At 37.7% G+C, this 15,228-nt stretch overlaps 1 protein-coding gene and 1 long non-coding RNA gene across 9 annotated transcripts in view; one reads left to right on the top strand and one right to left on the bottom strand.

The window, feature by feature from the left end:
• Positions 1–15,228, top strand: part of LOC139355872 (uncharacterized) — a 404,625-nt gene that overhangs the window by 286,085 nt on the left and 103,312 nt on the right. The window lies entirely within an intron of this gene.
• LOC105476601 (unc-5 netrin receptor D) overlaps positions 8,861–15,228 on the bottom strand; it is a 571,609-nt gene continuing 565,241 nt past the window's right edge. For 4 of the 8 annotated variants that reach the window (XM_011732691.3, XM_071068400.1, XM_071068401.1 and 1 more), the window contains one exon: positions 8,861–14,811. In XM_011732691.3, coding sequence (XP_011730993.1) covers positions 14,607–14,811 — 205 coding nt within the window. In that variant the 3' untranslated portion in view covers positions 8,861–14,606. The remainder of the gene's footprint in view (positions 14,812–15,228) is intronic. The other 4 variants (XM_011732689.3, XM_071068398.1, XM_011732685.3 and 1 more) reach the window with 1 other exon arrangement.

A 15,228-nucleotide genomic window follows, 5' to 3' on the forward strand; every position in this document is an offset into this window, starting at 1 on the left:
GCTTTAAGGAAAATGTATAGGCATAAACCAAGTAAATGTTGAAATGTATAAATAAGTGCATAAACCAAGTGAACTTTTATTCAATTCACTCATTAATTTATTCCATTTTAGTGCCTACTATTATAGTGTTCTTTATCTCTGCCAAGGTACATCTCTAAAGGATGCCCTTTTTTCCAGGACATCCTTATCTCTTGTACTATACTCCTCGCACGTGTCTGTGCATCTGACCCATCTCCCAGTCTTCTCAAATTTCGAAGTCCTTTTCCAGTACCTTCAGTCATCAGCAAAATTCTTTATATCCTCATAAATTTCCGTTTCCTTCTTTTTTGCTCTTACTGAAACCCAGCTCTTCCTTAAAACTACTGTAGCCCTCTTAGGTGGTTGCTATTTTCGCTTCTATATTTTCTCTACCCCTGGAGGTGGGGTAGGAGTTCTTTCTCCTTCTCATTGCCATTTCCAGATCACATTCCCTCTTCTCTCCCTAATATTTTCCATTTTTGATGTCCTATTTTGAGGTAATGCTACCCACTATCTCTCCTGGTTGCGATCATCTGATGCCTAAGTCAGTTCCCCTTGTTCACAGAAGAATTAGCTCTGGCTTAGTGTCATTCTATTCAGCATGCTTCTTTTCTAATTTTTGGAGATTTTGATAAACATATAGATGATTTTTCTACCTCCCTATTCTTTCAATCACTTGAATTTTGATTCTCCAATGACTTTATTTTTTACCTTGTCTCAGCTATTTACCATCATTGTTATAGACCAGTGGTTCTCAACTGCAGGCAATTTTGCTTCCAAGGGAACATATGGGAATGTCTGGAGATGTTTTTGATTGTCATAGCCAGTAGGTGCTACTGGCATTTAGTTGGTACAGGATAGGGAAGCTGCTAAATACCCTATAAAGCACAGAACAGTCCCTTACAACAAAGAATTTTCCAGCCCCAGATGTCAATGGGGCTGAGATCGAAAACCCTCCCTTATAGACCTTGTTTACAATGAATACTCACCTCCACAATCACAGTTTCAAGAATCTCACTTTGACTTCCTTTACAAAAGAAACAAAAGATCTCTCTTCTCATTATAGCAAAGCTCCTCAAAAGGATGGATTATATGTGCTTGCTCCTTTTTTCTCTTCTCATTTTTTTTGCTTGAATCTACTTTAAAATAGGCTTTCCAATACCATACTCCACCTAAACTGATCTTGCCATGATCATAAAGAATGTCCACATGGCTTAATCCAAAGGCCACTTATTAATCCCCATCATACTTGACCTATCAGCAGCATCTGAGACAGCCGATTATGCCTACTTTTTTTTTTTTTTTTTTTTTGGGACGGAGTCTCTCTCTGTCACCCAGGCTGGAGTGGTGCAATCTCGGCTCGCTGCAACCTCCTCCACCTCTTGGGTTCAAGTGATTCTCTTCCCTCGAGCCTTTTGAGTAGCTGAGATTACAGGTGTGCACCAACATGCCTGGCTAATTTTTGTATTTTAATAGAGATGGGGTTTCGCCATGTTGGCCAGGCTGGTCTCAAACTCCTGACCTCAGGTGATCTGCCCATCTCAGCCTCCCAAAGTGCTGGGATTACAGGCATGAACCAACATGCCCAGCCCATGCCCATTTCTTGGTTACCCATTCTTCCCTTGCTCTGACATCACTCTCCTGATTTCCCTTTTACCTCACATGCTGCTCTTTCTCAGTCTCTACAGATTTCTTCTCATCTCCTGAAGGTCTTAATTTTTGAGTGTCTCAAGGCTTGGTGGAGTCTCATGATTTAAAATATATGTATATGGACATGTGTATCATTCTTCAATTCTTCTTTGAACTGATTTGTAACATCTTATCAACTTCTTCATTAGTGAATGAAGTAAATAAAACTCTTGTCATATCTTTTTTATATTTCCCTGCATGTGATGTTTTAAAGTCTTTGAAAATATTTTTCTGTTAATAATATAAAGACTTGTATCAATGTATTGTCACTACAAAATTCTTTTAGACATAAAAGTCAGTTTCTTTTCAAAGCACTTGTGAATTCACAAGTAACTAAGACAGGTCTCAATCAATTTAGATAGTTTATTTTGCCAAGGTTAAGAAGGCACCTATGATACAGCCTCAGAGGGTCCTGACAACATGTGCCCAAGGTGGTCATGGTATAGCTTGCTTGTATATATTTTAGGGAGACATGAGAATTGTCTGTATTTTGGCAACTACCAAGTGTATACCTCTCCCTTGAGCTTCAAACTGATAAGCCCACATGTATAATCCAAATGTTCACTTGTGCATCTCATAGGTGCTGTGAACCTCAAACACACAAAATAGAGCTCCTGGTCTCCACTTTCCTCAAAACCTGTCTCCATAAGACTCCATCCCAGGTAGTGGCATCTCCATGTTTTTGGTTGCTTAGACCAAAACCTTGGAGTCATCATGGATTTCCTCCTTTCACAACATGCATCTGTTACATCAGCAAATTCTGCCAGCTCTGCCTTGAGAATATATCTATGATTCAGACACCTCTGATCAACTTTACTGCAATTGCCCTGCACCAACTCACAGTTGTCTCCTGTGAATTACTACAGCAGTAATCTCCGTGCTTCCCTCCTTCTTCCCCAACATGTTCTCTAGTTGCTAGTGTGATTCTGCTGACACGGCTCAAATTCCTCTGATAGCTCCCCATTTCACATGGAGTATAAGCTAGAGCCTGTTAAGCCATCTATGATCTACCCCTTCGCTTCTCTGAACTCACCTCCTACTATTCTCTCGCTCACACTGACCACCTTGCTGCTCCTTGAATAGGTGCAGCACGCTTCCACCTCAAAGCCTTTACAGCTGCTGGTTCCTTGACTTTGAATCCTCTCCTTCCAAGGATCTTCCTGATTCACTCTCTCATCTCCTTCAGGTATTTAGTCACCTTCTCAATGAGGCCTTGCCTGACAACCCTATTTAAAAATACAAACCAATGGCTGAGTGCAGTAGCTCCTGCCTGTATTCTCAACTATTTGGGAGGCCAAGGCAGGAAGATGGCTTGAGGCCAGAAGTTTGAGACCAGCCTAGCAACATAGCAAGATTCTCTCTCTACAAAAAAATTTTAAAAATTTAGTTGGGTGTGGTGGCATGTGTCTGTAGTGCTAGCTACTCAGGAGGCTGAGGCAGGAGGATCACTTGAGCTCAGGATTTGGAGAGTTGGATGCTGCCGTGAGCTATGATGGTGCCATTGCACTCCAGCCTGGGCAACAGAGTGATACCCTGTTTCTAAAAACAACAACAACAACAAAACACGAACCAAATCACACCCCCAGATACCCTATTCCTCTTTTCTGTATCTAACTTACTCTGTATTTCACTTATTTAGCCTTTACCCTGTCTTTCCCCATAAGAGTGAAATCTCTGTGAGAATGGGATATTTTTTGTTTACTGCTGAATTTCCATTGTGTACTACAGTGCTTCTTCTATAGTTACACACAGTAAATGTTATTTTAAAAATAAGCTCACTGTAAAGCAGTGAGACAATAGAAGGCACAATTAAATGTGAATTGTGTTTTCTTGTTTGCCTAGATTTTAAAGGACAGTAAAAAGAAATGATAGTTTGGGCCCATAAAACCCTAGAGTAAGAAGTGTTAACTTTTATCTCTTTCAGTGATAAAAACAAATATGTAGTTGACTTTAGGATTTTGTATAATTTTTCACTTAGGACATGGCTAACCACAAACACATATTGATAATCTTTTTCAGTCTTTGAATTTTTAAAGATATGATACTAGAAGAAGAGAGTACTTGTTTCTCTGGCTATTCTAGCTAAATTATTCAGCCTAGGGATTGGAGATGAAGGAACAAGTCATGGTCATTTAAAATTTTTATGTGTATTTCTAACAAATTGCTCTAAAATAATTAATTTATAGTCTTTTGTTTAGTCTTTGACAGTCAGTAGACGATTCCCACTCTGTTAAAACACAACCGGCATAGCACTTACTAGAATACAAAGCTTTTTTCCCCCTTACATGTGGTATTTCATTTGACCCCTGCTGTAGCCAAATATGGGAAATGTGGCAGGATATTCATAATCCAAACCGAGATTCAAAAAATGAAATGAATTGTCTGTTGACTCTACTGGTAGGCATGAGAGCTGAGATTAGAACACATGCCTTCTCACCCTATTTCAGGCGTTTCTCACTTAGCTGCAGAGCATCTTACCAATGGCTGGACACCGAACATTCCTTTGAAAGAAATGACATTGAATTTTGCTCTGAGCTTACAGCAAAATTGCAATGACTTGACACAAGTTACTTAATTGATTATAAACATGCCTCCAACTTTTTAAAGAAGTAGTCATTATAAGGTTTAGCAAAAATATAACTAATTCTTACAGTTTTAAGGATGTATTTCTAATGAGTTACAGAGAAACATGGTTAAATCAAGCATTCACAGGCAAGAATTATAATGTTAAAAAGGTTGCTATGGGGTTATATGTTTAAAACTATGAAATTTTATTAATTGCAGAGAGATGGGTGGATAGATGAGAAAACAGAAATGTAAGAAAATCTGGACTAAATTAATTCAGCATGGAGCACACACTTTATCTCATATATCTTTAGAGAAAATATACACCAAAATGTGAACTTTGAGATGTTACTACAGCTCATTAAGTAAGAGTTAGGCAATGATAAATACTTGGAAAATGCTACAAACATTTGCTCTGAGCTTAGAGCAAAATTGCAATGACTGCAGTGGAGTGATTAAAATATGCTGATTTTAAAATATTAAATTAAAATCGTGATTAAAATAGCTGCAGTGGAGTGATTAAAAATGCACATTAACTTCTCTTTTCCTCAATTTCTCCATTTACAAAATATGAGCAATAATTGTACTGCCTTCATATGATTGCTAGGGGATTAAAATAAGTGAATGCATATAAAGTGTCTAGCATATTGACTGCACTGAAAATAACTACCATTATTGTGTTAAAACCTTTGAGAGATTGCATAATAAATAAACCTCTGTAAATGAAATTAACTCATCCTTTTCTAAATATGGTTAATCATGGGATCAGAACCTAATAACATAGAAGAGAAGTTTGGGGAGTGCTACTGTAGAAGACTCAGGGTTTTAAGGACTAGAGTCATGACAACAGTCTGGCTGCCTCTCTTAAATAAAACCCTTATTAATTGCCATTGTTAATCTTTCTCTTTGAATGTTCTTCCTCTTTTATTTTTTGTCTGACAAATTCTTACTCATCTCTGATGGAGAAATTGAAACCATGGTCCCAGATCTCCATCCCTTCATGTATCCACACCCTTTACAATGTGATGTTGCAGCAATTCTCATCTAGAAGTGGATTATATTTCCTTATCCCTTGAATGGGCAGGTCTTGTGGGTTATGTTAGCCATTAGAATATTGCAAAAAAGAAATGATGATATTCCAAGTGTAGGCTTCACAAGAAACTTCACACATCTCTTTTTCTGCCTTTACCATGAGAACACGTCCAGCCTAACCTATTGGACCATGAGGCACAAGGAGCAGAGTGTAGTCCATCCTATTGTCCTAAGCAAGGCCCCAGATGTGGAAGGATCCTAAACTGGAAGAACTAGGCCAGCTCAATCTTTCAATTAATTGTAGATACATGCCTGAATCCAATTGAGGTGAACCGTGCCAGGTTTAGCTCCCAGCTGAGCCATACATTTATGTGAATAATATATGGGTGTCATTTTAAGCCACAAATTCTAGGGTTTGTTATACACTGTTATTCTAGAAGTCACTTTATTAATAGACCACCTTTAGGTCTTAGCTCAATGGCAGCTTCTCCATGGAACTTTCCCTCACACAACACAATTGGGTTTCAGTGTTCCTCCTTTGTTTTATCTTAACAGTGCTGCTTTCCTTTTTCCTAACACTTTCTATTGGATGGTATAATAATCTCTTGAGTTGGAGATAGTGAGCTTCTTGAAAGCTGGGTTAATGTCCTAATTGTGAATGTCTGATTGTAGCAGAGAGGTCTAGCACACAGCAGATGATAGTGCTTGCGTAACTCTTTAATGTTTAATTTGTGCAAAAACTCATGGTTTTAAGGCCCTGGTGTCATCTGAAAACCAGAGAATGGATCACCTCATTGGTGGAGCACTTACTTTATTCAGGAACACTAATATTTAGACAAAAGGTGATTTGTCTTAGATATGCCTTAAACATGCATTTGCCTCATCATCAACTCTAAGTTCTTTCCTAAAATCATCCTATGTGGTATGAAAATATGGGACCTTACTAGGGTATTTTTAACTCACTTTATGAAGCATTAACCTTTACATTAGAAAATAAGTTGCATTTCACTTAATTCAGGGTCAGTAAGACATGTTTTTTTTTTCTTAAATAAATTTTAGGTATCAGAAAGATACTAACATTGAGTACACTATTGGTCCTGCTGTAACCTCACTATGTGTATATAACGAATACTCCAGGATGTATTGTTGTTCAGAAGCAAAACTAGCCAGAAAGAGTTGTAGATGTGTTTATGGTTAAAACAGCTCTTGAACACTTACTTTATGCCCCATGAGCTGGATATGATTGTCATCTTTCAGAGATAGTCTCTTGGCCAAGGTCACAAATCCAAAGTGGGGACTCAGGATTCCCATCCAAGCCTATCTGCTTGCAAGCTCATTCTGCTAACTACTATGCATACCGCCTCTCTAAAATAAGATGAAAGTAAACCCTCACTGACTGTTTACTAAGGACCATGGAGTATGCTAATGGCTTTACATGAACCCTTTCATGTCATGTTTAGACTTTGGGGAGAATATATAATTCTCTTCTTATCCCTATATTATAAATGAAGCAGAAATCATTTTGCCTGACATCAAGTGCAAAATGATTGAGTCAAGACTTGAACACAGACTCTGCTATCATGGAGAAAATGCTAAATAACTATTTTTTGAGTGAATGAGTTAACCTCTGTCAGAATAAAATCAAATTCTAACAAATGTTCACTATATAAAAAAGCATAAATTCATCCAAACTAACTTAATCCATTCAGAATTAGTTCCTAACTCAATAAGGCAGCTTTTAAATGAAGATACAATTTTTTTTGAATAGTTTATTACAGGTTCAAGCCAATCTGTTACGTTTTCATCCAGATGAACTAGTTACATCCAGATCTTTATGCTTGTCACATCATTCTTCTAGTTAAAATCTATTTTGAGGAACTCAAATTGGATTTACTTGCTCTAACTATTCAAATAATTCTGAGATTTGGGGTCTGGTTTTGCATAACTATAACTGAGTTACCTCGTTTAAGTTAATTTCAACTAATTTTCATTAGGCCAGTAGATTAAATATATTTTAATTAGCATCAAAGCTCTGCCTAATTTAAAGTGGTCAGAAAGAACTGTTGGAACTAAATGCAGCCTCTTTGTAAATATTCTTATCTGTCCCTAGTAGTCCCATGAGAAAAAGAATTACATGGTCAACAGGGCTTAGGAAGTGCTGCATAGACTCCCCTCCTTCAGATCTATCATATACATAAATGTTTTCTTTTCTGAGACGGAGTCTCACTCTGTCACTCAGGCTGCAGTGCAGTGGCGTGATCTTGCCTCACTGCAACCTCTGCCTCCTGGGTCAGGCAATTCTCCTGCTTCAGCCTCCCAAGTAGCTGGGATTATAGGCATGTGCCACCACAGCCAGCTAATTTTTGTGTTTTTTTTAGTAGAGATGAGGCTTCACCATGTTGGCCAGGTTGGTCTTGAATGCTTGACCTCAAGTGATCTGCCGCCTTGGCCTCCCAAAGTGCTGGGATTACAGGCATGTGCCATGGCACCTTTATGTAGATGTATCATATACATAAAGATTTTCAAAACCTTAGTGTAGAGAATATTTCATTTTACCTCATAGCTTTTAAAACTTAATTTGAAAAAAGAAATGTTGTCTTTATATGGAAATGGTATTTTTAAAAAAACTGGTTTAAATCAACTCTTGACCTTTTTAAAAAATTATAACCAATGAAACAGACCAGAAGCCACCTTTGGGTGGATCATTCTCGTTCAACTGGCTCTGACCTGTTCTCTAAGTTTGAAAAAATTATAACCAAACTAGTTTAAATAGACCAGAAGCCATCTTTGGGTGGAACATTCTGGTTCAATTGGCTCTGGCCTAAGTACTTATAAGTAAATTTGGGAGAGCTCTCAGCATTTTAAAACCACTTAAAACAGGTTTAATCAGCCACATGTATTTGCAGTGTACAACAATGTACCTATTAACATTTTCCCACAGAAGGGCAGAAAATGTTCTATACAGTCTGGAAAAATAGCCCAAGCATTTTGAGGAATAAGGTGATTGGTATTCCAGTATTCCAGTTATGGTATGCCTATGATGACCTTGGATTCTATAAAACTATATCCTAAGGAAGTGTGTGTGTATGTGTATGTACTGGGGTGGGGATGTTAGAAGACAATCTTCTTGTTTCCAGTAGCCTCACAACACTGCCTCGCTCTCAAGGCTTGAGCAAGAAATTTTGTTCCATATGTTAACAGGTATTTGGAAATTGTCCTTTCGGAGAGCATTCCAACTCCTGCTAGGACATTGGCAGGAGGTATACAAATCTCATCCTCATCGAGATTTCAAAGTGCCACTCACGTAGTATCCTAAAATGTCAATAAAAGACTCTTTATTCATAAATAACTGATATGCAGTAATTTACGTCTGTACATTTATCTCGAAAAGTCTGTAACCATCCAGTTTTTTTTTTTTTTTTGCAAACTCTACATAAAACATCCAAACCATCCATTTTGTTCAATACAATATAACACAGCTGTTTGGCATTACCAAATATATATGTATATATATTTATAGATATGTACATGTGCTGAAAAAGAAGCCAGTGCAGCCTTTTCTAAGAAGTCCATCCAAGTATTTACTGTACAACATTCAGAATTTACATTGATAATACAAGGCACAAAAAGTGTGGTATGAAGCCAAGGCTATGCTTCATTCAACCTCTCTCCTCTGGCTTGCTCACTCCTTCAGCTTCATGTCAAATTAAGTGTTCAGCCCTGCTTTATTTTATTTTTTGGCTTTGAACACATCAAATAAAAGTTGAGAGTGGTATGGGTTTGAGATGTGAATCACTTGAAAGAACACCCCCACGCACCTTCCCAAAATAAACGGAACAAAATGAAATCTGTTTTAACATCTTCCATGCAGAAATGGAGGTATGCAAGTACTCATATGTTTTGAGTTTGGGTCAGAAGATGAGCCAGTTTTCCTCTAAATGCTTAGGTTGGCAACGTTTCTAGGTTGAGACTTCCTGGAGTGCATGTACCAATCAGACATCATTATGAAGAATGGGTAATTCTGAGTCTTTATTCCAATTTGGAAAAGGAGAACATTGTTTTTCCAACCAGAAAATTCACAGATTCTGAGTGCTTGCCCACCTTTGTATAGAAAAGTTTCGAATGGGAGTGACCTACATAATCTAGCATAAACCTTCGAGGGTGTTTCTGATTGAAAGTTTTCAGTTACCCTCTGCTGAGGCTTATATTCTTGACACCTGGCACAGGGTGCTCTGTCTCTCAGCATCATTGGAACTAGCTAATGGAGGGATACTGGAATTATTAGGTCTATTTCTGATTGTAATGTCTGTGTTTCAGTAATGGGGTCATAAGGCATGATATTCTACTGACAAACTCCCCTCAAATATTGTCTCTCCTTTCTATGATTCACCAGAACCATAGTTAAATTTCCTCCTACATATATGAAAATTTAAGAGAATTACATAATTTGGCCAATGTTGGGATTTGAGTGTAAACAGCGCTTGAAATTAGTTAAATACTTTTTAGGGTTAGCAAAACTGGAGGCAAAAGGGCATTTCCATTGTAATCATGCCTTTTGTGAAAGTATTTTGACACGCATTCCCATTCATGCAAAGAACTACCTTACCAAATTTAGTAATATAGTCTATAATTCAAAGCTATAACTTTTTTGAAAAATAAATAAGATGGAGCCCTGCTGAACTCAATATTAGTAGTGGGGAAGGGAATTTTTAAGCTTAGGTGTAACCATGAAGCTTTCTGCCCTTTTTATCTTTGGGTCAGATGGAGGGCGGGTGCTAGGACATGAAGTTTAAATGTTACTGCCTTAGGTCCACCCAATGAGGACATTTCCAATCCATGATCTTCACAGCAAAAGGAAAAAGCAATGAGTAGCTGCTTCAAAAACCACAATTATTCTATGTGAGTTAAATTTCCTACTTCAGATCACGGTACTACACACTAGTGACTAACGGCCAGGTCTGATTTCCATCCCCTGTTACTTTTCGAAGAATTACAGTGTACAAGTTGCCATTTTGATGTCATGAATGACCCTGGAGTGGGGATGTGAGGAGTTCATGGTAGACACTGGCTCTCCTAGAATTGCTTTTGCAAAAACACCACATGCTGTCAATACAGCCAAACAGCTTTGTAACGGCAGCTTTTGAAAGAGTTTGGAACGTAAAAACACAAAATATGCAACACATCTAAGATTAGTAACATTTTCACTTTTGTGACATTGGACAAAATACATTTTTGCTTGTAGTTCAGGAAAATTCTATGCAGACAAAACAGTGGAAACTACGGAAACGGTGGCCATTCAGCTTTTGGCTAAAGCATCGATTTTCAAATACAGCGCTATGGCAACTAACACCAAAGGCGAATACAATTGTGTCATTCTCTGTAGGCCAACATTTTGCTCTCCCATTTGCTGTGGCCATCACCTCTAGTCCAGTCAATGAGAGTTACTGAGGATTCAAACTTTGCAATGTTTCATGAGGAAACAATGAAAATGGGCCGCAGACAGTGGGCCAGAGAGGAAGATTTCTCAGCTCCTTCACGATTCCTGTGACCTTTACAGAGCTGGAACAAAGACCTCTGCTAGAACTTTGCCTTCAACACGTCTGATAGCTATATCACTCAACACACTTACAGAGGGCAGAGGGACTAAGAAATTGAAGAGAAAATGGCTCAAAGGAAAAACAAAAGTGTATCAAGAGATTTTAAAACATTTTGAAATTCACAGATAAATTTGCCAGAAGTTTGGCAAGTAGAAAATACTATCTAAAACCAATTATCCTATTTTAATCATCTACATTTGTTTATCAATTCTGATGCTGAGAATGTTTCTCAAGGTAAATAGTTGCAATAAATCCAGAACGTTTAATCCAAAGAGAACCCTGTTTTAGTGATTTGACTTAATATCCTCTCCCAAAGACAATTGAAAGAAAAATATAGAGACCTCGGCAAAAGACACCACCTGCAGTTGGAGATAAAAATAATAATTAAAAAGTTCTTCTCTTTAAAGAAGACTGTGTCAATTCTTTTTCATCTCTTACAAAAAGGCCAATAAAATTTTTGTGGGCATACATCTGAATTTTATGAGACTTCCTGCACTGGTAAATGAAGTCTGCATTTAAATCCATAGAGCAAGCTTCCTTTTGGCTTAAAGGATTTTAATGTAAACCAGTAAGAATGTACAAGCAATGTTGTAAAAACTGTAAATTAACTTTATGATGCTACAGTCTGGTGAAGTTGTGAAGTACACCATTTTGGTGGCATAATTTAAAGCCATATTTAAAGCATGACTATTAGACTTAAATGCCTTTGAGGACTGAAAAAGACTTGGCATTGAGTGGAATATTTTTGTAAAAATTTTAAGTAACTTACCAAGTACTTGAGGCCACTTTTAATTTTGTTTCATTTTGCAATAGGACAGTAAAATTTCCAAATTAAGTCCTTGGATAGATGAGTAAATCTCTTTTAAGAGGGGCATTTGTGTTGTGACGGGCACATATTATAATAGGACTAAATTTAGGTCACAGTGAATAACTGAGTTCAAGTGTAAGCTAACTTTTTATCTGATCCGCAATTCCACCTCCTCCCCCACACCTTGGTTTGTAAATCTCACAAACATGGGTTCTCTTTGAAACTGTATTGTAACATACTGCGCAATCCTGACATGCAGTGACCACAGAATTTCATACATTTTTATAGAAATCCTATGTAGGATCCTAGCAGAAATAAGTAAAAGAGAAACATGAAGAAGAAACAAAACGGGCTGAAGGATGAATTTGATTGAACCGTAGGGTGAAGTCTGAGGTGAATTATGTTAACTTCTTCCTTTGTTATCCTATATGATATGATGTTCAAGTGTGTTTATAAAACCCAGGCCAAAGGAAAAAAAAAAAAAAATCCATGGGAGGGAACTCCAGACATTCAGGGATTGACAACAATCTCGTCTCATCCTAAAGTAATCTAGATAGATTTGAGGGAAAATCATTTAGAATTTTCATCTATTTAAAAATACTTAAAACGTATCAAACATCTTAAAAAAACAAACAAACAAAAAAACAAAAAGACCTGTGTAGATTCACAGAGTAGATGAAACAATTATAATTCCAATTAGAAGGGAAGAGGGAAAATGCTTAGGATGGTTTAAAACAAAAATCCTCCAAGATGGATTCTAACATAAGCTCTATAATGTGCTTTCTACAAGTTTTTACTCAACAGTGAATGCAGATTTCCTCTGCACACCACCCCATGCCAACCAACTTGTGACTGGTTGACCATCTACTCTCTCTTTCAGAAATTCTATCAGTGATGTCAGATGATTTACATTTTCATGCTGTTTATCTATTGTTTCCTAGAGGAAATAAATAAGTTAAGCACACTAGCAAAAGGGTGTTTTCCTGATCTTGATATGGTATTGTGAAAATATGCTTGACAGTTCTAAGATGATTTCTTTGTTCTATATCATAAGCCTTTGGTTCCTGAGAAAAGCGAGATGCTTTTGAATTACATGTAGCAAAGCCTTCTATCTAATATAGGGGACCACATATACCACACATTCAAGAGTTCTTCCATGCCTTACTCATGGTACCATAAATTCAACTCATCTTTAGGCCTTTTTCACGTGGCATGGAGATTCACAACATTATTATTATTTTTTACAAGGGATCTACAAAAAAGTTGTTTAAAAAAAATGGATCATATCCCAACTGCCAAGTACTCCCCACCTCCCCCATTCCCTGATTACTTTTTATTTGAATGTAGCCAACTCTAAGTAGCTGACTAGCTGCCTTGTGGTTTGTCTGGGTCCTTGACTTTGGTTGTCCGGGTCCTTGACTTTGGTTGTCCTGATTGTGAACAGCAAATTAAAATATCCACCAGAAGATGAGCAAGAACAAATCTGTTTATCTTTAGTCTACCAGGACATCTTGTCAAAAATGATTTAATAGGATAAAAAGATGGAGTAAAGTGATAAGATGAGGGTCATGAATTATCTGTGGATTTCCATCCTCCACAATATCACTGCCTCCTAATATAAAAAAAAAATCATAGAGCAATAGCCATATGTTAATGGTTCTATAGAGAAAGCATATTCAGGGAGACTGAATAGTCATAGCGTGAAGGCTCCCTGAACAATGCATGTGGTTTCAGGGACACTGTGTAGAGGTATTCCTCAAGTCTATTTACTCGGATATCATTTAGAGCAACGACTATCTGCTAATTTCCCAAGAGGTAAAATGAGGATCACATATAGCCTTACTGAGAGATTCTGTGATGACATAGGACCAACATGTTAGACAATTTCAAGAATCTGGATTGAAAAATACAGTCAAACTCATTTTATTGTAACAACAATGCTAGAGAACTAGATCAACACATGCCTCCTGGAATTATAGCTGATTTGAGGCCTATGACATCTGCAGTTCATGTGTATTTGCATCTGCTTTAATCTCTCCTGTCTCCATATCCATGTAATAAGCTGTGTTCTAATAGCACTCAGCAATTTGAGTAGCTTAGATGGGAATAGAGATGGTCCCGCTTTGTTTCGTTAGAAAAAACAACTTTCCATATTGACAAGTTTAATTATGCTCCTTAATACCTCTCTACTGTAAGAGGTAAGGAAGAGGAAGAAAGAATAAGGGTAGATTTGTCTCAGGAAAAAAGTAAAAGGTGGAGTACACTATAAGAACTAGTTTGTGGTCTGTCTTACCTCTCCATTTTGTCTCCATTAAGTGGCTAGAAGAGACAGGGAGCTGGTGCTGGTGTGATGTGCTCAGATTCTAAATTCAATGCCCTCCTTGACGTTGTTGAAGTCATACAATTGGGTTGGAAACCCTGTTTCACGTCTATAAGCCAGTTTTATAATGATTTCTGACATCACAGATGCCAGTTGGTAGAAAACTCTGACAATCTAGTACCAGAATCAGCTGGCCTTTTGGGGCACATCATTAAAAACCTGTTTCAAAACATGCACTTAATCAATCTCTGCCTTCCCAGCATTATTGTAGCTCATCTTTTCCCACAGCTACTTCTGCTCTCACTTTCATCCTTGCCACTACAAATCTGAGGAGTTAACCCAAACGTGCATTCCAAGGGGATCATAGAGCCCTCTTATATGTAAGAGAGCTTGTACTTTTCGCTATTAACATGTTTTACCTATATAAAATTTAGTTTCTTCCACAGGGGAGTCTCACTGATTGTAAATGAAGGCTGAATTCCCCCAATGCCATTGGGCAGAAAGCGGCCTCTTTCTTTCCCACTTAAAGCAAATGTCCCCAAGCTGGCCATCACTCTGTCTCATGGGAGGAAGTGGACTAGAGTCCATTTTGCCTGCTGTAGTTGAAGTCGGCTTCATCAAGCTGGGATTCTGAAATGTTTGAGAGTTTCGTGTGTGTCCTCCCAATCTCTTCAAGAGCACAGGCCAGGGAGTCAAGATCACCATCATGCTGATGACGAGCTTCCCACAGGTTCAAAATGACAGCAGATGGGCTACTTTGTGTAGCAAAATAAGATAAATTCCTAGATGGAGAGAGTTAAACAAAAAGAAGAACAAAACAAAACATGAAAATAAAGGAATAAACACCAATCATCATAAGAGAATTAAAACGAATTTTAATAGATATTTTTACAGAAGGGATAAAAAGCTTATAGTAAGGCAGGTCTGGGGCAGTCTAATTTGTATCTCAACACTCAATTGAAACTGGGTTGTGGAATGTTACCAATAACCTTATCATCTCCCGAGTCTTGTTTTGCCTTCCTTGTTTGTTTTGTCTTGTTTGTTTTACAGACAGGGTCTTGCTCTGTCACCCAGGCTGGAGTGCAATGACACAATCATAGCTCACTGGAGCCTTGACCTCCTAAGCTTAAGTGATCCTCCTGCCTCAGCCTCCCAAAATCTTGGGATTATAAGCATGAGGCACCACATTTGGACCCAAG

This window comes from Macaca nemestrina, chromosome 8, assembly GCF_043159975.1.
Source record: "Macaca nemestrina isolate mMacNem1 chromosome 8, mMacNem.hap1, whole genome shotgun sequence".
NCBI classification, from domain to species: Eukaryota; Metazoa; Chordata; class Mammalia; order Primates; family Cercopithecidae; genus Macaca; species Macaca nemestrina.